The sequence below is a fragment of the Staurois parvus genome, unplaced genomic scaffold, assembly GCF_062004578.1.
Source record: "Staurois parvus isolate SC_StPar_1 unplaced genomic scaffold, SC_StPar_1.0 ptg000746l, whole genome shotgun sequence".
Lineage (NCBI taxonomy): Eukaryota > Metazoa > Chordata > Amphibia > Anura > Ranidae > Staurois > Staurois parvus.
In genome coordinates this window covers 5865343-5887269 of record NW_028318542.1, presented here as the reverse complement: position 1 = coordinate 5887269, position 21927 = coordinate 5865343, and the positions used below count along the sequence as shown (strand labels likewise).

The 21927-nt window shown below is 44.0% G+C and overlaps 1 protein-coding gene across 1 annotated transcript in view; it reads right to left on the bottom strand.

The window, feature by feature from the left end:
• The window catches only part of LOC149445163 (cytochrome P450 2G1-like), a 29802-nt gene extending 16804 nt beyond the window's left edge, over positions 1 to 12998 (bottom strand). Inside the window, exons 1-5 of the mRNA XM_089654209.1 lie at positions 12694 to 12998; positions 12417 to 12579; positions 10149 to 10298; positions 8636 to 8796; positions 8245 to 8421 (exon numbers count right to left, since the gene is read on the bottom strand). Coding sequence (XP_089510335.1) covers positions 8245 to 8421; positions 8636 to 8796; positions 10149 to 10298; positions 12417 to 12579; positions 12694 to 12969 — 927 coding nt within the window. The 5' untranslated portion in view covers positions 12970 to 12998. The remainder of the gene's footprint in view (positions 1 to 8244; positions 8422 to 8635; positions 8797 to 10148; positions 10299 to 12416; positions 12580 to 12693) is intronic.
• Between the last annotated feature and the right edge of the window lie 8929 nt (positions 12999 to 21927).

The following is a 21927-nucleotide window of genomic DNA, read 5'->3' as shown; positions in this document are numbered from 1 at the left end:
GGTACATGGGTATGTTTATTGTGTAGCACCCTCTAGTGTGCTACTAGAATAGTGTAGTGTATTGTAGCTAAAATCATTGCATATGACTCATGATAATTGTGTGAGTCTGTAATTGATGTTGGTATATTGCAGGTCAGCTGGATGACTCAACAGGTTGTGGCTCTATTGCCACCTCCTGACTCTGGAGGACCATAAAACCTTTCAGAAGTCAGTAAGCAGGAAGGGTTGGAGACCTGATCTGCATGTTCATGGGAGTCTGGCCAATCCCAGGTTTGGAGGCCCTTATAGAGTGGTGGGCTGGCCCATAAATATGGGAGAGTCAGGCTGACAGAGGAGTCGAGTGGAAGATGGAAGACTGTTGGTGCCTAGGAGGAGTCCACTAGATCTGGGGGGGGGGCAGCCTCCAGGCTTGGCTTGGGCTGGCTCAGGAAGATACATTCAGCAGTGAGGCGTGAATGGGATCAAGACCTGGAGCAGCAGGGAGCAAAGAGGACAAAGTGAGTACAGTAGCAGTGTGTGGGAACCACAAGGGGAAAGACTGCCACACACAGCAAGCTTTCTAAGGGCAGTGCTGGGCTCAGTCCTGTATCTTTGTCCTGGGAGATCATCTGAGAAGCCAGGAGGGCTGGTAGTGTTGGCAGGGCATGGAGCTGGGAGCAAATCTACAAGGGGAGAGAAGACATCCCTGCATGTAGTTATGAGAAGTTAAGATGATTTTTGAGGGGCTGCTAGTTCCAAACCCAGAAAGGTCTGTTGCTATTGATCCGCAATGACTGACAGCTTTCAAGAACAGAACAGTCCAGCATCTTTCTTTGAACATAGGAAGGAAATACCCCCCTTTCATTGATTTAACCATAACAAGGGTAGCACTACAATTGTGTTATAAATACACATGCTCACTTACACTACTGCGCAAAAGTTTTAAGCAGGTGTGAAAAAATGTTGTCAATTAAGAATGCTTTCAGAAATAGAAATGTTAATAATTTATTTTTATTAATTAACAAAATGGAAAGGAAATGAACAGAAGAGAAATACAGATCAAATCCAATATTTGGTGTGACCACCCTTTGACTTCAAAACAGCATTCCTTTTTCTTTTTTGTTTACAAATAATTTTATTTTTCAAGAAATAAACTGTAAGGTGACATTACAGCTTCAAACAGTGTTTAAAACAGTAACAAGGTACAACTGAAGTGTACATTTCAAAAAGGCACAATCATATAGAGTAAAGAAAAAGTAAAGAGAAAAGAAGAGGAGAGAATAGAGTTTAGGTGCATGAGCAATATAAATAAAGAGGTAGGCAGAGTTATACATCTACCAACAGAGTAAGTCAATTAACCCAAATAAGGATTGCCCTTAGTCATGTAGTAAATGTCTATGAGTTCTCCAAATTTCCCATTTTCTATAAAATGAGTGCATCCAGCACAGTATAATGAATTCTTTCCATGAGCATCACAGCATCAACTCTATGTAGAACAGAGGCCAATGGTACTGTAATAGATTTCTAGTGTAGGGAGATAGCCCACAGGGTGGATATACAAATAGTATGAATTATCCCCATAACCTCAGTCTGAACCCCCGGGATATGAGCTCCCAATAGGCAAGACTGCATAGTCAGATGTACTGGGGCACCCACCAGTGCAGGAGCTATCTCAGAGATCCTGCGCCACACCAAGGAGAGGATTGGGCAAGCCCAGAATGTATGCACCAGAGTACCAGTAAGGCCACATCCCCGGAAGCATAGATGGGACGTCCGTGGATACAGGGCGTGTAGTCTAGATGGGGTATAATACCATCTGGTTAAAACCTTGAGGGCTGTCTCACGGACAGAGAGGGATCTAGAACGCTTTCGTATGTTATCCACCATGGAATTCCAATCCTCATCCAAAAAGGTGATACCACTATCAGCTTCCCATTTTTGTCTATATAGAGGGGATGTGGGAAAGGAACTACCCAGGGAATTGGTGATACAAATCAGAGATAAGACCCTTGCCCCTAGGAGAGTCACAACTAATTTGTTCAAAGAACGAAATCGGAGATGAGGGTATAAGACCAAAATGTGAATTTAAAAAATGTCTAATCTGTCGATAACGATAATATTCATGAAGCGGGATATCAAAAAGTATGCGTAGCATCTCAAAGGTGATATAAGATCCTCCTCTTTGAAAGTCAGAAAGCATCCCGTTTTCTAGGTACACTTGCACACAATTTTTGAAGGAACTCGGCAGGTAGGCTGTTCCAAACATCTTAGATCTTCTGTGGATGTAGGCTGCCTCATATTCTTCTGTCTCTTCATGTAATCCCAGACAGAATCAATGATGTTGAGGACTGCCAAATACTTCATATTTTAACTCATCAGTCCAGAGCACCTGTTGCCAATTTTTTGCAACCCTTTTCCTATATTTTCATGCATAGTTGAGTTGCATTGCGTTGTTTCCACATATGGCTTTTTGGCTGCAATTCTTCCAAGAAGACCACTTCTGCCCAAAGATCTCCAGATGGTAGATGGGTGTACCTGGGTCCCACTGGTTTCTGATGTCCAAGAGAAGTAAGTATGATGTGTCTTTCATCTACTGCATTAAGTTATCTTGGCCAACCACTGCATCTACAGTCCTCAACTTTGCCCATTTCTTTGTGCTTCTTCAAAAGAACTTGAACAGCACATCTTAAAACCCCAGTCTGCTTTGAAATATTTGCCTGGGAGAGACCCTGTTGATGCAGTATAACCTTGTGTCTTGTTGCTGTGCTCATTCTTGCCATGGTGTATGACCTGTGACATGAAACTGTCTTCCACACTCTCACCTTAGTAGCAGAGTTTGACTGTTCCTCATCCAGATTTAAACCTCTGTTTCAGGTAAAGGATAAGTTCACCTATGGGAACAAGTTACATGTTCCACCTGTTTTAGGGTGGAACATGTATTAAGCTCCCAGTGCTGCAGCCACCGCCCTTGGCTCCATCCTCCCTCTGACAGAAGTATGGGGAGGAGTTCCCCCATACTAGCTGTCAGATTTGACAACAGCACGGCCATGCCAGGCTCCACCCACACAGCAGCATCATTCATTCACAGAGTTTCGTGAAAAAATACACTGCAAGTCCCAACAGCCTTAGCGACTCTTGGCTTGTAGTTTTCAGTGAACTACCACGGCGCTCAGGAGCGTCGTGCTAGTTCATTGAATCTTACTCTCAGTATATCTGTAAGCATGGCACAATAATAAACCACAATCAATAAACCTCCAATATTTCACAATAATTAACCCTTAGCATGGCACAACAATTAAATCCCAACAAATGGCACAGTAATGAACCCTAGCACAGCACAGTAATTAACCCCTAGGAATGTGCATTAGTAACTACCTGAACCACACAATTAACCCCAACAATATATTATTATTATACAGGATTTATATAGCATCAACAGTTTGCTCAGCGCTGTACATTATAATGGGAGACAGTACACGAGACAGTACAGTAACAATATGATTCAATACACAAGGGGTTCGAGGGCCCTGCTCCTTGGAGCTTACAATCTAGGAGGGAGGGGATAGTGGTACAGGAGGAAATAGCTGTGGGGGATGGAGTGGTAGGAATAGTGAAGGAGTTCAGTAATTATCTGAGAGCGGGGTAGGCTTCCCTGAAGAGATGGGTTTTCAGAATGCGCCTGTCGGAGATCGCCGCGCCGCTGGGCTCGGCGCAGGCGCAGTACACCTCCCTGTACGCGGGCGCCGGGACTTGGCCGACCGCGGCAATCAGGTTCGCGCATGCGCAGTAGAGACCACGGGCGCGCGTCTGGCACCAATGACAGCGCAGGGCGGGATATTTAAATGGGGGCCCCATCAGGGGCCCTGGTGAACAAGTACTCTGGGGCTTAGACTCCGTGCGCTGGGAACATCCGATCAGTGGAGTGCTAGTGGTACCGCCGGGCGGTCCCTTACAGCGCCTAAAGGTGAGGAGAGTAGGTGATAGTCTGATGGATTGGGGTAGGGAGTTCTAGAGGATGGGGGAAGCCCTGGAGAAGTCCTGGAGATGGGCATGGGAGGAGGAGACCAGGGAACTAGAGAGTAGGAGGTCTTGTGAGGAGCGGAGAGTACATACCAGATCGGTAATGTAGTTTGGGGCAGTATTATGAACAGCTTTATACGTCAATGTTAGCATTTTGAATTTTATCCGTTGAGCAATCGGAAGCCAGTGGAGGGATTGGCAGAGAGGGGTGGAGGATCCGGAGTGGTTAGTAAGGTGGATGAGTCTGGCCGCAGCATTCAAGATAGACTGAAGCGAGGATAGCCTGCGGTGAGGTAAGCTGATGAGGAGGGAGTTACAGTAGTCGAGGCGTGATATAATGAGGGAGTGAATGAGTTGCTTAGTGGTTTTCGGGGTTAGGAACAAACGTATTTTGGAGATGTTGCGGAGGTGATGTCTACATGAGTTTGTCAGCGATTGGATCTGGGGCTGGAAGGACAGATTGGAGTCTAGGATGACATCTAGTACTCTGGCTTGAGGGGAGGGACTGATGGTGGTGTTGTTGGTCTTGATGGAGACGTCGGGGGGGCACGGGCTGGGGGGAAAACTAGGAGCTCAGTTTTGGAGAGATTTAGTTTGAGGAAGTGGAATGACATCCAATCCGATATGTCGCTCATTAGGCTTGTGATATGGGCAGAGACTGAACGGGTGAGGTGAGGGGTAGAGAGATAGATTTGCGTGTCATCGGCATAGAGATGGTAGTTGAAGCCGTGAGAGTGTATCAGTTGGCCAAGGGAGGAGGTGTAGATGGAGAAGAGAAGGGGCCCCGAGGACAAAATCTTGAGGGACCCCAACAGAGAGGGGGAGTGAAGAGGAGGTGGCAGCGTTATATATAATATTCACCTCCAGGATTATAGCAGTCAGTGTGCCCCCTTCATTGTGAAAAATACAACAGAGCATACAGAGTGAAGGAGTCAGCACTATGCAGCGTATAATGTGTGGCGGTCAGGACTGAGTAAAACAATACTTTGTTGGGGGAGGCAGTGAGCATTATACATTAGGGGGACAGTGAGCAGCATACAGTGGGGGGGATGGGAGAGTGAGCAGAATACAGTGGAGGGCAGTGAGCAGTACACAGTGCAGAGCAGAAGTGACCCCTTATAGTTCCAAGATTAGGAGTGACCCCTTAGAGTTCCAAGATTAGGAGTGATCCCTTGAATCAGTGCCCATATCAAGGATGTTTAATTCCTATCGCCCGTTGCCTGGGACATTCAATTCTGGGCACCGGGCAAGAAGTTTTGTTCTACATTTAGCCCTGCTGCGGGCTACTCCGGCAGCGGCAGAAGCTGAAGACAGAGAAGCCTAGCTTCTAGTCCAACAGCACAAACCCCTCGCTGCTCTGCACATGACAGCAGAGGAGAGGGCGGGGGAGAGGTGTTTCCTTCAGTGCGGCTGCCGTTCTGAGCGAGTACACACAGACTCCTGTCTCCTATGAAACATCCCTTTTTATCTCTTAATCCTGAATCATATTACAACCTGTCCTCGCCCTGCACTCTACTGCAGCTAATCATCTTCTGCAATGAAAAGCCAGCACTGTGAGTTTTGCTTCCCTTTCCGAAGGAAGTGAATGCACACTTTCCTGGCTTCTTCCTATTGGTTGTCAGTCCTGGGACACTGAGCCGCCTCCAGCCTGTGCACCTATTGCTCAGAGCTCTGCTCCTCTGCTGTTCCAGGAATGGGTGTACCACTTATCCCAAATGTCCCCCTCTCCCCCCACCTATACCAAATGTCCCCCTCTCCCCCACTTATCCCCAATGTTCCTCATCTCCCTCTACTTATCCCCAAATGTCTCCCCTCTCCCCACTACTTATCCCAAATGTCCCCTTCCCCCCTCTCCCCACCACCTACCCCAAATGCCCCCTCTCCCCCACTTCTCTCCAATTTTCCTCCCCCTCCACTAAACCCCAATTCCCCCCCCACTAATCCCCAGTTTCCTCCCTCTTCTCCCACTTATCCCAAATATCCCTTCTCTCCCCCCACTTATCCCTAATGCCCTCCCTCTTCCCCACTTATCTCCAATGTCCCCCTCTTCTCCCACATGTCCTCCTCTTTTCCCACTTATCCCAAATGCCCCCCTCTTCTCCCACTTATCCCCAATGTTCCTCCTCTCCCTCCCCTAATCCTCAATGTCCCCACTCTACCCCACATTATAAATTAGCATATTTCCCCCTCCCCCATTTAGCACCAATGCCTCATTAACTTGGCACCAATGTCATCCCCTATCACCCCTTAGCACCAATGCCCCCTCTCCCCACTTAACATTTCACTCCTACTGTAAGTTGTAGCTGCTCTCCTGCAGCAGCCCCTCTCTCTGATACTCTGTAGGTGGGTAGAGAGGATTTGGAGGTGGGTGGAGGGCTCTGTACTAGAAGGGGGGGTTGTAAACTGTCCTGTGAGATATGCATTCCTGAGAGCGGCATTTTGAACACACTCATGAACTCTGTACATAGCACACTCATGAACTCTGCACTCTCATGTACCCTGCACTCTGTTCGTAGCGCACTCCTGAACCCTGCACTCTGTACGCAGTGCACTCCTGAACTCTGCACTCCGTACGCAATGCACTCCTGAACCCTGCACTCTGTACACAGTGCACTCCTGAACTTTGCACTCTGTACACAGTGCACTCCTGAACTCTGTACGCAGTGCACTCCTGAACCCTGCCCCATGCAGTATGCACTACTGGTATTTAACAATGCTCCATTAGGACCCTACCACTGTTAGGCTGTGGAGAGGTGAGGGCGTGGTTGAGTTCCTGCACCTACTTTCTGAGAAAAAAAGCCCTGGCGAGCTGTCCCATCCTGTTCCATGGGACACCCGGTCAACCAGCCGCCTCACAACCAGAACCACTCTGTCCACCTGTATGATATAGAAAAAAGGAAGCAATGACCATACATCAACACCGGTTTCCCCGGCATTTTTAAAAATAGATAGCATTTGATCACTTGATTTTGGTGTGATCAAGGGCAGAAGAGGGATCTGGGGTCTTATTAACCCCATATTTCTCGAAAAGGAGCACCTGCCATCGTTTAAAAAAATATATAACGTTTGGGGGTTCTAGCAAATTTTTTGCAAAAACTAAAAAACATTAAAAGTTTAAGTCATCATAAAGCCGGTTTTCATTTTTGCATTGGTATAAGACTCCTGTAGTACTTCCTGAAATTAACTCAAGTTTCTCTGATAAATGCTGGAGATGTGTAGAAGGAGTGGGTACATTGTCGCACATCTTTTGGTTCTGCCTGCAGATTATGGGATATTGGTTTGTGGTTCAAATGGTATTGGAACAAGTACTTAATGTTGTCCTGCCCCTAGATCCACTACATTATCTCCTGGGTCTACCCTTTAGGGATATCCCCAAACCATCTAAACGGTTGGGGGTTCACATTTTGACAGCTGCCAGAAGAGTGATACCACGTTTTTGAAAATCAGCAGATATACCATCGCAAAAGGATCTCTTGGGAGCGATCTCTGAAATAAGGGAAATGGAATATCTTACGGCTCTAGTGGGTGAACACTCTGGTATTTTCCACTCTATTTGGGGGGCATGGGAGCACTCTCCTTTTGGTAAATTCCTTTCATCTTCTCTATCATTCCCTCTTATATAGTCTGGACACTATATTATAAGTAGTATGCCTCTGACTTATAATGTAAACCACTGTAGTTTGAAGATGTGCAGGTTTATGATTCATGTTCTTATAGAGTACTGAATGACGTGCTGTTCATATATGTTCCTGTTTTTCTTAACCTTGCTTATTTCTAAGCCGATGATAGATTTTTGTCACTGTAATGTTTAAACACAATATGTTCTTGTTGAAATTGTGTACTGTTCTAAAATTTGGGTATTTGACCCTCAATAAAAATTTACAATTACAAAAAAAAATTAGGTATTTATTTGAAACTGATCACCATGTAAATTATAATATTATAAACATATTTTAAAAACCTTCTTTATGTGTACAGTTTTTTTTTACCTCTGAAAATACTCTGTGGCCCCTTTCGCACAGGGCAGACTCCCATGAATCCATAGGGCTGAATGGACCGACCGACCAGGTCCGCCTAAAAAACTGATAGGCTGGTCTTATCAGAACAGTCGTGTGATGGGGACCTATAGGCTACCTTTCCTAAAAGTATTTGTGCTAGTTCCAATTCTTCTTTAAAGACTCCACATAAAAGAGACAACACTTCATAAACATTCCATCACCAGTTTCAGTCAATTCTTGAACTCACCTCTTCCATTTTTATGAGGAAACAGTCTATGAAGTCCTGTGGACAGTTCTGATCCAGAACTTCTCGGTGGGACTTCACTGATTCTCTCACAAATGCCCGCAGGTTTTCAAAATTGATAAACAATTTCTGATGGGGTCCAGGAAGCTTACTCAGCAATTTTGGGAACATGCCCAAGAGCTAAAACAAAAATATAGTTTTAATATAAAATGCCAATAAATCAACCTGATCTGAATCTATCTGACCAAAATAAAATGGTTTAGGTGACAATTGTTTCATTTCTCTGAGTATCTTTACAAATTATAATGGTATTAAAGGTTTATAAAATGCACTTCAAAGCTGAATGCATGCAACTATCCAAGAATGTATTCCAGCTTTGCCACTATATATTCACCTGACCAGATTTGGAGTTCATTCTCATGAAGATCTCTCTGATGTATTCCAGAAGGGTCATAAACTTTTTGTCCTCATAATCAAATCTCTTTCCAAACACAACAGAGCAGATGACATTGGAGACAGCTAATCCCATTAGATATGTTGGGTCAAATGGAGTGTCTGTTGTCAAAGAGAAAAGGCTAGTCACTCTTCATATGGTTACGCCACTATATAGGTTTGTGTTGAAGAAGATGAAAGCAAGTGCATAATACAATACAAAATCCCTGAGCAATCAGATCTACCAGGCAGGAAGAGGACTTTCCTATTGTTTCTACTTTAATTCTAGTGTCAGAACAAAACTGTATTATATACAAAAGAGGTCATCTCATACAACATTCACAAAATGTATTTGACAGAATAGGTAATCGGATGAATGATCAGAAAATAAGGCTAGCCATATATTATTGCAATTTTCTTTCAATCAAACATAGGTTGAAGGAAAGAAAATTGCTTGATTCCCCATCAACACAGTCAGCGTGTCCTCCGGCAGCACTATTGTGTTTATTTGGCTGGGAGCGTTCCCTACCAGCAGAATACAATGATAAAATCTGGTAGCTATAGTTGCCAGCAGTGATTTCATGAAAAAACATGTCAGATTGGTTATACTGAAGGTAATCAACAGACTGACTTCAGTACAACTAGCCTGCCCATAGATGGAACAACATCTGGGTGGTTCCTCTTGGACTGTTCGAATTTCAGTCCATCTTTGTAAGGCATAACTGTAACTTGCAATTTTCTAAATAGGTGCAGAATTAGAAGCAATATGGCAAAACAGGTTTCGGGTGGCAAAAAACATGCATATACTGCATAAAAATTAAAGCTACAGAAATCTATGGAAACTACGCAAACATGAACTTTTACCAGCAATGTTTCTGACTCAATCAGGTTAAGATGGGACTGTATAGAATTGTCTCTGTAAGACACTACAACAACAGAGAGTCAAGCTGAGAATCACCACTTTAGTAAAATAGTACATAAGACAGCTATTTGTGATTATCCTCATAAACACCGTCCCTCACAGTGAAGTTCCGGGTAGCTCTGACAACAGGTAGACAGCTGAAGGAATCCACAGACATAGGGCCACACCACTGGTACTGGAGTACTCTGGTAGCAATTAGGAAGGGCCTCCCCCACAGTTGTTGAGACTTTTGGAGAAGCTGCAAGTTATAAGGCTCTGGCCTGACTACCTGCTTGCCAGTTCTGACCATGGAGGGCCTCCCACCTGGCTGCAAGTCATTTACCCGGCCACTTCTGCCTCATCAGATGAGGACTGTCTAAGCTGAGCTGGGGAACATGAGAAATTTATACTCCCTGGGCATGTCCAGGAACCCAAAGAATTATAGAACGAGGGCCCTTCGCTAGAAGTATATGAAAGGTACAAATAAAGGAAAGGAAGCCAATTTTATTTTCTGCTATGTATCTGAGGAATGATAGTTGAAAATCAACAAATTGACCTCATCTCTATCACCTACCTTTTTCTTTCATGAATTGCTCTCTCAGGTTCTGAGCCTCTTCCTGAATCCGCTCTTCAATGCTTCTCTTCCCCATTCCGAAATTTCTCAAGGTCATTAGAGCAAAGCGCCTCATTGTCTTCCATCTTTCTCCATTACTCATGACAATCCCTAGATCATTGCAGGAGAGTGTTTGTCTACAAATTGCAATGGCCACAAGCTTATCAAATATGAATATGTAAGCATTATGGATGGAGCTTATGAGACTAGACAAGTGGCCTCAGATCAAAATATATGAAATAGAACAAATCTGTGCCTTTAAGAAACAACTAGATTTTGGCTTTCTGTCAATGTTTTGATGGAAAAAGGTAGTTTGAATATTGTAATTTGTCAGGACAACCCAGTCCCAATTAAAATAAAACTTTCACCCAATTTAGGCTTAAAGCTATTTCTTTAAAGTCGCCATCCCTCCTCTCCACCTTGACCAGTCAAGGAATGTCTTGTATTCATTGAAAAAATACTGTTCTGTGAACAGCGATAGTTACCCAGCAGGTGAGCCCCTGTGGTCGGTACACTGAACGTTCCACAATGGTCCCTACAGTAATCACCACAACTGATTGTGGTAATCACTGTAGGGACCCCTGTGGTAACTGACAATATCTGTAGTAGTCTGTGCAAAAGCTACAGTGATTTTCAACTTCCATGGTGGTCCCTCAGGTATAAGCTGGACCAATGTAAATATGCAATCATGATCATACCTGGAGTTCAGGTTTAAGTCAACGGTAATGCTTATAGGTAATTGACTAACAGTGAGTGTTTGTTGAGTTTCTTGGCAAGACACTTAAAAGAAGGTAAACTGCCAGGAATTCTGTATTCTGGATATTCATACTATGGACATTTTAGTCAGTGAATGAATATTAATACTCTTGATTTATGTAGTGGGATCTGCTCCCATTGCTTTGTACAATGTAAGTGGTAGTGGCAAGAGTGAGTAATACAGATTACAACATTCATCCAAAAACGACCACACACTGATGATTCCACCAACTGGCTTACTGGTGGTCCCCATCTATTGCAACTTCCCTCTGATGTGTTTCACCCTTTTTGGGCTTTCATAGAGGTAGAGGTTAGAGAGGAATAGCCATAGGTGGGCACCACTAGGAAGCCAGTTTGCAGAATGAACATACTGTAACTGGAGCGATGTGACCAGTGTGCAGCCTTTTTTTGGTGATCATTATGGATGCATAGCTGAGACTGGCTTTTGGGCCCAAACACCTAATTCAACAGTAATGCAGATTTTACTGTGAAACATTTCCATTGACAGGTACATGAAGATTTATAGCAAAAACACGTACTGCTGAAACACCTGGACAGAGGGTTCTACTTTTATAAGGTTATGGTGCTTTGGCAAGGAAGCAGGCCACATCCACACAAACATAGTAAGAACATGCAACTCCATGTAGTAAGACAGGCCATAGATGATGCGATTTTCTTTCCTGCAACCATGAATCGCAGGAAAGAAAATTGGTTGATTCCCCAATCAACATTGTCAATGTTGATGGGGGAATCCCTTCAACCGAGGTACTGTGTTTTTCTGGTGGAGGTGTTGCTGGGAGTCGTCCCTGCCAGGAGAACATAGGGATTATTGCTAGTGGCTATGGTCACTGGCAATAATCGTACAACAATCAAATTGGGTACAATTAGTCTGCCCATAGATGGTTTGAGTCCTGGCCATTCCCTGCTGAACTGGCTGAGATTCAAACCATCTATGGCTGGCTTAAGAATCCCCATAAGGAACTCACAGCTAGTACCCAAGCACTGCAAAGTTTTACACATGTAGACACCTTGTTTCCAATTAGAGCTTACACAGTTTGGATATAAAATAAAACTATATATCATTTTAACATTATCTCAGTCTTTTATAATTTTACAGGAGACTTGGTTTACCAAAAGGAAATGCACAAGAGCAGAGAGAAATTGCTAAGAAAATGATTGGTATGCTTATATGGTGAATGAGCATATGGAACTTTACACGCTTATCTGCTATGCTAATGAAGAGATTCTGAGTGTGTTCCTATTCTGCAATATTAAAAAAACTGTCATGTAAGAAGCCTTATGATTTATTCATATATATCATTACGACATGCATTGCCAGCCAGCAATCTATTAAGTACGCATGCCTACCCCAATCAAAGACTGCACAAAATGACCATGCACTGTGGTATGCCCCATCAAGCATGCACCATGAGATACAGTATGTTTAAATGTTTATCATAGTTCTCTCCTTACCATAACTTTTGAATAATATATGGACTGCCTCGACTTCTCCTCTGTTGCTGAACACATCGCTGCGGTCCACCAATGCCTCCTTCACCGCATCATATCCAACCAGTACAACCGCCGGAAGGTTGGCCATGTAGCAGGTGTACACTGGTCCGTAGGTTTTACTTATCTGTATAACATGATAGGATATGTTGTTCCCAGGATGGAAGAGCAGCAAGTAAAAAGACTGTCGTTAAACATTCCTCCTTTCCCCAGTAACAATGAACATTCAAGGAAATATTACCTTTACAAGATCTTTGGGAATTTCCGTGATGCTTAGCTGCATTATATTTCCTATCAGAGGCAGAGGTGTGGGGCCTGGAGGGAGATTACTGTGCTTTATCCTTCTCCACCATGACACCAGGTAAATTACGAGAGTGACTACAGTAGCCAGTAGAAGAGTTGTCCCTATTCCCAGTGCCATGCTGATGATAACTAGTTCAGTGGTCTGCGTCCTTTTTCCTGATTGTATATGAGCTTTGAACTCTGCCAGCTTTTCTGATAAAAATGTGCATGACATGAAACTAGGAAGTGCTGTAAAGGATTGGTGCTGTTCACAATTCCTTTAGGGCCTGGAGCCAAAGGGGCCCCACTAGGGAGGTAACACAGATCTAGTGCTGTATAGTCATTCCTGATTTTACAGATTGTCTTGATTCTAGAACTGACTGCCAGAAACAGGACAAGTATTTGGGATCTTGCTGTTAGTCACATAATTTCTTTCTTTCCCACCAGTGAGTAGATTTATTGTCTTCAGAACTTCTGATCATCCTGGCCAGGGCTCTGCTTTTAACTCTGTATGTCTAACACCATCTTCCTGAGGCTAAAATAAATCCTAAACGTGAGAATTTGATTACTTTTTTTAGGTTTGTAACTTTCAAAACAAGCCATAGTTTAACCACTTATACCCCCTTCCTGCCCAGGCCAATTTTCAGCTTTCAGTGTTGTTGCACTTTGAATGACAATTGTGCGGTCATGCAACACTGTACCCATATGACATTTTTATCATTTTTTTTCACACACATAGAACTTTCTTTTGGTGGCATTTAATCGCCACTGGGTTTTTTTTTTTTTCTTGCACTATAAACAAAAAAAGAGCAAACAATGTGAAAAAATGTTTTTCTTTGTTTCTATTATAAAATTTTGCAAACAATTAATTTGTATCCTTCACTGATGAGGCTGCACTGATAGGCAGCACTGATGAGGTGGTATGGATAGGCAGCACTGATGGACACTGATAGACTGCACTGATGAGGTGGCACTGATGACACAGCACTGGTTTATCCTTCTCCACCATGACACCAGCTAAATTACGAGAGTGACTAAGGTAGCCAGTAGAAGAGTTGTCCCTATTCCCAGCACCATGCTGATATTGACTAGTTCACATAAGGGACTAAATGCTATTTTAATGTTTGTATATGAGCTTTGAACTCTGCCAGCTTTTGGCTGAAATGTGCATGACATAAAACACAGAAATGTTGGCGTCATTCACAATTGCTATGGGAGAAGGGGCCCCACTAAGGAGGTTGTGTGCGTGTACAGAAAACACAAATCTGGTTTTATATATCCCTGATTCTAAGGGCTGTCTTGATTCTAGATCTGACTGCCAGATGCACAGGACAAGTACAGGTGATACTCGAAAAATTAGAATATTGTGCATAAGTTCATTTATTTCAGTAATGCAACTTAAAAGGTGAAACTAATATACAAGATAGACTCATTACATGCAAAGCAAGATAGTTCAAGATGTGATTTGTCATAATTGTGATGATTATGGCTTACAGCTCATGAAAACTACAAATCCACAATCTCAGAAAATTAGAATATTACATGCAATCAATAAAACAAGGATTGTACATAGAACAATATAGGACCGCTGAAAAGTATAAGCATGCATATGTACTCAGTACTTGGTTTGGGTCCCTTTTGCAGCAATTACTGTCTCAATGCGGCATGGCATGGAAGCTATCAGCCTGTGGCACTGCTGAGGTGCTATGGAAGACCAGGATGCTTCAATAGCGGCCTTCAGCTTTTCTGCATTGTTCAGTCTCATGTCTCTCATCTTTCTCTTGGCAATGCTCCATAGATACTCTATGGGGTTCAGGTCAGGCGAGTTTGCTGGCCAATCAAACACAGTACTCCCACGGTCATTGAACCAGGTTTTGGTGCTTTTGGCAGTGTGGGCAGGTGCCAAATCCTGCTGGAAAATGAAATCAGCATCCCCATAAAGCTCGTCTACGGAAGGAAGCATGAAGTGCTCCAAAATCTCCTAGTAGACGGCTGCGTTGACCCTGGACTTAATGAAGCACAGTGGACCAACACCAGCAGATGCTGGCCAATCAAACACAGTACTCCCACGGTCATTGAACCAGGTTTTGGTGCTTTTGGCAGTGTGGGCAGGTGCCAAATCCTGCTGGAAAATGAAATCAGCATCCCCATAAAGCTCGTCTACGGAAGGAAGCATGAAGTGCTCCAAAATCTCCTAGTAGACGGCTGCGTTGACCCTGGACTTAATGAAGCACAGTGGACCAACACCAGCAGATGACACGGCTCCCCAAATCAACACAGACTGTGGAAACATCACACTGGACTTCAAGCATCTTGCAGTGTGTGCCTCTCCATTCTTCCTCCATACTTTGGGTCCTTGGTTTCCAAATGAGATGCAAAAGTTGCTCTCATCAGAAAAGAGGACTTTGGACCACTGAGCAACAGACCAGGTCTGTTTTTCTTTATCCCAGGTTAGACACTTCTGACGTTGTTTGTTGTTCTGGAGGAATACGACATTTGAAGCCCATGTCCAGGATCCGTCTGTGTGTGGTGGCTCTTGATGCACTGACTCCAGCCTCAGTCCACTCCTTGTGAAAGTCCCCAACACTTTTGAATGGCCTTTTCCTGACAATCCTCTCCAGGCTGCGGTCATCCCTGCTGCTTGTGCACCTTTTTCTTCCACACTTTTCCATCCACATAACTTTCTATTAATGTGCTTTGATACAGCACTTTGGGAACATCCAATTTCTTTTGCAACGTTTTGAGGCTTTCCCTCCTTATGGAGGGTGTCAATGATGGTTTTCTGCACAACTGTCAGGTCAGCAGTCTTTCCCATGATTGTGATTCCTACTGAACGAGACTGAGAGACCATTTAAAGGCTCAGGAACCCTTTGCAGGTGTTATGGCTTAATTAGCTGATTAGAGTGGGACACTTTGAGCCGAGAATATTGCACCTTTTCACAATATTCTCATTTTCTGAGATTGTGGATTTGGGGTTTTCATAAGCTGTAAGCCATAATCATCACAATTATGACAAATCACGGCTTGAACTATCTTGCTTTGCATGTAATGAGTCTATCTCATATATTAGTTTCACCTTTTAAGTTGCATTACTGAAATAAATGAACTTTTGCATGATATTCTAATTTTCGAGTTTCACCTGTATTTGGGATCCTGCTGTCATTAGTCACATAACTCCCTTTCTTCCCCCCATCTATGAATATATTTTTTTTCAGAACTGTAGAACTTCTGATCATCCTGGCCAGGACTCTGATTTTAACTCTATACTTACTAAATTAAAAATAAATAATTTGATTATCATTTTAGGTTTGTAACTTTGCTTTACAAACAACAGTTTAACCACTTGCACTCCAGAGGATTTACCCCCCTTCCTGACCAGGCCATTTTGTGCGATACGAAGCTACATTACTTTAACTAACAATTGTGCGGTCATGCAACGCTGCACCAAAATGAAATTTGCACAGTTTTATTCCCACAAATGTAGCTTTCTTTGGTGGTATTTGATTTCCTATGCATTTTTTTTATTTGTTGCACTATAAACAAAAAAAGAGCCATAATTTTGAAAAAATAACCTATATTTGTGACTTTTTGCTATTAAACATGTCCAGTAAAAAAATTCAGAAATCATATTTCATCATAAATTTAGGCCAAAATGCATTCTGCTCCATGTCTTTGCTAAAATAATTATCCCAATACATGTAAATTAATTGGTTTATGTGAATGTTATAGCGTCTACAAATGGCAGTATATATACTGGAATTGTTTTTTTTAATCTAGTAATAGTGGCGATCAGCGACTTATAGTGGGACTGTGGCAGGCATTCTGACACTGGGGGAACTGACTTGGTGTCACTGATATCCCCAGTGACACCAATACAGTGATCAGTGCTAACAAAAAGCACTGACACTGTACTAATGGCACTGGGCAGGAAGGGGTTAACATCTGGGGCAATCAAAGGATTAACTGTGTGCTGTGGGCTGTTTTACTATGAGGGCTGTGTGTGTGTTTGACAGTAAGAACACTGCTTTGTATGCAGTGTGCAGGAGCTGACAAGGGAGAGATCTGTGCTGCTTAAACACAGGCCTCTCCCCCATTGGTGATACTTGGTGATCATCGGGTGCCAGTGGGGAATCACAGGCCGGAACCTGGTGATTGACAGCCGAGGCCATGAATGGTGGCGCAGTTAGGGCGCAAGCATCCCCTGCCCGGAAATGCAAAATCATGTATAAATATGTAGATTTTGCATACCCGTGCCGCCCTGTAGCAGTATATCTGCTATAGGGTGGCGCAGAAGCAGTTAAAAAATATGCCAACCCAACATTTCATATTCCTGATATGTGCCTTCTGTATCATGTACTTATATGAAAAAAATATCCTATTCTCTTTGTATTGCTTCCTTTGTGTGAAATCCCTGGTGTTTCTGCCAGTCCCTCTGCTTTCCTACTAAAAACTGATCGCACTATGCATGTGAACACAGTGTGTTCAGATCTGTAGCTGTGCTGAGATCTGTCTGCTCTCTCCCAGTGATCAGATTTGTCCTGACACCCACCCCACCCTCTCCACCTGCATAGCCTTTTACTGGGAAGACTAGTTTCCTGCTGTTTCTGCTCCTCCAGCTCTATAAGCTCCTTATGCAGATGAGAACAGAATGTATGTGATCATTGTTTTTTATATGTATACACAAATGTTTTATTTGTCATTTCTATTTTAACCACTTGCCTATCGGGCACTTATACCCCCTTCCTTCTCAGGCCAATTTTCAACTTTAAGCGCTGTTGCTCTTTGAATGACAATTGCCTGGTCATGCGATACTGTACCCATATGAATTTTTTATATTTGTTTTCACACAAATAGAGCTTTCTATTGGTGGTATTTAATTGCATCTGGGTGTTTTATTTTTTGCGCTATAAACAAAAGCAAAACATTTGAAGAAAAAACGTTTTTCTTTGTTCTATTATAAAATTTTGCAGACAGGTAAATTTTCTCCTTCACTGATTGATGAGGCTGCACTGATGGGCACTGATAGGCAGCACTGATGGGCACTGATGAGGTGGTACAGATAGGCAGCACTGATGGGCAGTGATAGGCGGCATTCATAGGCGGCACTGATGGGCTGGCACTGATGATGCTGCATTGATAGGCGGCACTGATGGGCACTGGTGGGTGGCACTGTCGGGAACAGTTGGATGGCACTGCAGGGCACAGGTGGGTGGCACTGCTAGGCACAGGTGGGTGGCACTTATGGGCACAGGTGTGTGTCACTGATGGGCACAGTTGGGTGGCACTGCTAGGCACAGGTGGGTGGCAATGATGGGCACAGGTGGGTGGCACTGATGGGCACAGATGGGTGGCACTGCTAGGCACAGGTGGGTGGCATTGCTGGGCGGCACTGATGGGCACAGGTGGATGGCACTGATGGGCACAGGTGGGTGGCATTGCAGGGTACAGGTGGGCAGCACTGCTGGGCACAGGTGAGTGGCACTGCTGGGCACTGATCAGTGCTGATCACATATCTGACAATTGTCGGTTATCGGCAGTACATTTCTGACGCTGTAACATGAGGAAAGTGCAGCTGATAACCGTATTTACCCGATGATCTGCTGTGTCATTTGACACAGCTGATCATGTGGTAAAAGGCCACCATGATATCCCGTGATCAGCTGTGTCCATAGGAGGACTGGCGGCACCTGGTGCGTGCCACTGGGGGTGCGCAGGGGGCATGTTCTGGAAAGACGTCAATGGACGTCGTCCCAGAACCAGACAACCATGATGTAGCCGTCCTTCGGCTATAGCGCAGCAGTGAACTTGGTAAACTGAATGGCTCATTTTACAAGGTGAGGGATCATTCTACACCTAAAAGAGAAGTATGGACTTAAAAAAAAAATATACTCACCTAGGTGGATGCAGCATTAATCTGATGCTACATCTTTCCAGCTGCCATTGCTGTACATTCGATGTAAACAACATCTGCGAGATGTGGTGCAGAAGATAGCTGTTCCTTGAGTCCCTCAAAAGATTTGGTTTGGGCAGATGCCAGCTGAACAGAATGGAAGGGTAAGTTTTGCCTTGCAGGTGGTTTGGATGTTCATTCAAGTCCATATTGCTAAGTACACTGCTCAAAAACATTAAAGGAACACTGTTTAATCAGAGTATAGCATCAAGTCAATGAAACTCCAGGGATATTGATCTGGTCAGTTAAGTAGCAGAGAGGGTTGTTAATCAGTTTTAGCTGCTTTGGTGTTAATGACGTTAACAACAGGTGCACTAGATGGGCAACAATGAGATGACCCCCAAAACAGGAATGGTTTTACAGGTGGAGGCCACTGACATTTTTTCCCTACTCATCGTTTCTGTCTTTCACTAGTTTTGCATTTGGCTAGGGTGAGTGTCACTACTGGTAGCATGAGGCCATACCTGGACCCTACAGAGGTTGCACAGGCAGTCCAACTCCTCCATGATGGCACATCAATACGTGCCATTGCTCAGGGCCGCTGATAAGGGCCGCCTGGCCCCATCAGCTGCAGAGGGGGCCCAGGCAGCTTACATGCCCATCTGCAGCTGCTAAATGCCATTGTTAGCCTCCTGTCATTCTATCACACAGTGGCTCAGTGTTCTGAATGTTAGCTGTGCTCCTGCTCTGCTCCACAGGTTTGACAATGTCAAGTTTCCTTCTGTTTATATTTGATAGCAATTTTGCTTCTCTCCTCTCCCCCAGACTGCTCATCACTTTTAATAGTCACTGTTACAAACCTCCCCCCTTATACAACTTCCAGTGCGTTCCAGTTGCAGAAAAAAAAGTAGAACATGCTGTATTTTTTTCTGCACACAACTGTACTGTAACGTGGTAAACGTGGCCTATCTCTGTCGTAACCTGACATGCTTATGTTGTCCACAGTGTCGCACTCTACCATGTTGTTTCTTCCTGTATTTTGGTTTAATCTGTGTCTATGATCTGATTGATGCTGTGTGTGCATTTCTTTATATTTTCCTGTAACATGTTGTCACTTCTAAATAAACTTTTATGGAAATAAATGCACTGTAACGCGTCAAAAATGCACCAAAAATTCACCGGAATGCGCTAAAAATGCATCCAAAAATGCACATGCAAAAACGCATCTGGAACACATCTAGACTGCATTTCTATAGTGTGAATTGGCACTTAGAACTTGTTCACACCATTTGTGGTGCAGAAACGCATGCAAGAGCACGCATTTTCCTGCACAGCAAAGAAACTTAATGCCCTTTGCAGATGTGCGCAGGTACCATGAATACTTAATTGCACCTCCACACATTTAGTAAACACTGATGCATTCACAGCCACCAAAACGCATGGTACCACACTACTGTGTGGTTAGGTGCAACACACTTTTAAAATAATATGCCTGCAGTATTTGTGCATGTTCCCACATGTTAGGCAGCTCATTGAAATTAATGGAAAGAAAATTGTCAAAAATGCCACATTCGCACAGGTCCTCTGGTCTGTACAGCATGAATGAGTGTGTTATACATGTGGCTGGAGCCACCTGTTATGGTATGGGGACACAGCAGTTGTATGAACACAGGTTTTAATCTGACAGGTGTGCAGGCGTGGGGAAGTGGCCCTGAATGCTCACTGTCTGTGTTCATGGCTCTACACCTGCACCCATATGCCTGTCAAATTAGGACCTGCAGCATTTCCATAGTGTAACATAGTTTTCCTGCAAAGAGCTCCAAGCGGCGACAGCCACATAAACAAACCACTGATTCACACTCTACAGGCCACAGCACCCACATGAATGAGCCCCAAGACCTCAATTACACATACAGCTTTATTTATTAACTCAGTACAGTTTTATAATTTAGATTTAACAGGAATTTTGTTGGGATTGTGTATATTAATAAAATTTTTAGTGTATTTTTACCATAAATACAATTTTTATATTTTCTCTGGTGGTGTGGGGGCTGTCAGGTAGGCTGTACAGGGCCCCATGATATCTAACAGCGGCCCTGCCATTGCTAGAAGGTTTGCTGTGTCTCCCTGCACAGTCTCAAGAGCATAGAGGAGATTCCAGGAGACAGGCAGTTACTCTACTGTAGTAGAGCTGGACAGGGCCTTAGGAGGTCCTTAACTCATTGGCAGGACTGTTATCTGCTCCTTTGTGCAAGGAGGAACAGGATAAGCACTGCCAGAGCCCTAGAAAATGACCTCCAGCAGGCTATTGGTGTGAATATCTCTGACCAATCAGAAACAGACTTCATAAGGGTGGCCTGGGGGCCCGACATCCTCTAGTGGGCCTTGTGCTCACTGCCCAGCACAATAGAGCTCGATTGGCATTTGCCAAGAACACCAGAATTGGCAGGTCCAACACTGGCGCCCTGTGCTTTTCACAGATGAAACATTTAACCCTCAGCACATGTGACAGATGTGAAAGGGTCTGGAGAAGCCATGGAGGACATTATGCTGCCTGTAACATCGTTCAGCATGACCGTTTTGGTGGTGGGTCAGTAATGGTCTGGGGAGGCATATCCATGGAGGGACACTCAGACTTCTACAGGCTAGACAATGGCACCCAGACTGCCATTCGGTATTGGGATGAAATCCTTGGGCCCAATGTCAGACCCTACACTGGTGCAGTGGGTCCTGGGTTCATGACAATGCCTGGCCTCATGTGGTGAGAGTATGCAGGCAGCTCCTAGAGGATAAAGGAATTGATACCATTGAATGCCCCCCACACTCGCCTGACCTAAATCCAATAGAACACCTCTGGGATATCATCATCCGGTCCATCCGCTGCCGCCGCCAGGTTGCACCTCAGACTGTCCAGGAGCTCAGAGATGTCCTGGTCCAGATCTTGGAGGAAATACCCCAGGAAACCATCCATCATCTCATTAGGAGCATGCCCCGACGTTTTCAGGAATGCATACAAGCACATGGGGGCCATATAAACTACTGAGTACCATTGTGAGTTGCTGCAATGACATTTCAGCAAAATGGACTAGCCTGCTGCATCATTTTTTCACTGTGATTTTCAGGGTGTCTTTGAATTCAGTCCTCTGTAGGTTGATAATTTTAATTTCCATCAAACGATGGGGCATCCTTACATTCCTAGGGCCATTAAAGTCTCTTTTACTCACGGAAAAGGATAAGAATCATGGTAAACACAAACATTTAACTTTCTGTAATCTACACAGAACCTTTTTTCTTTACAAGGAG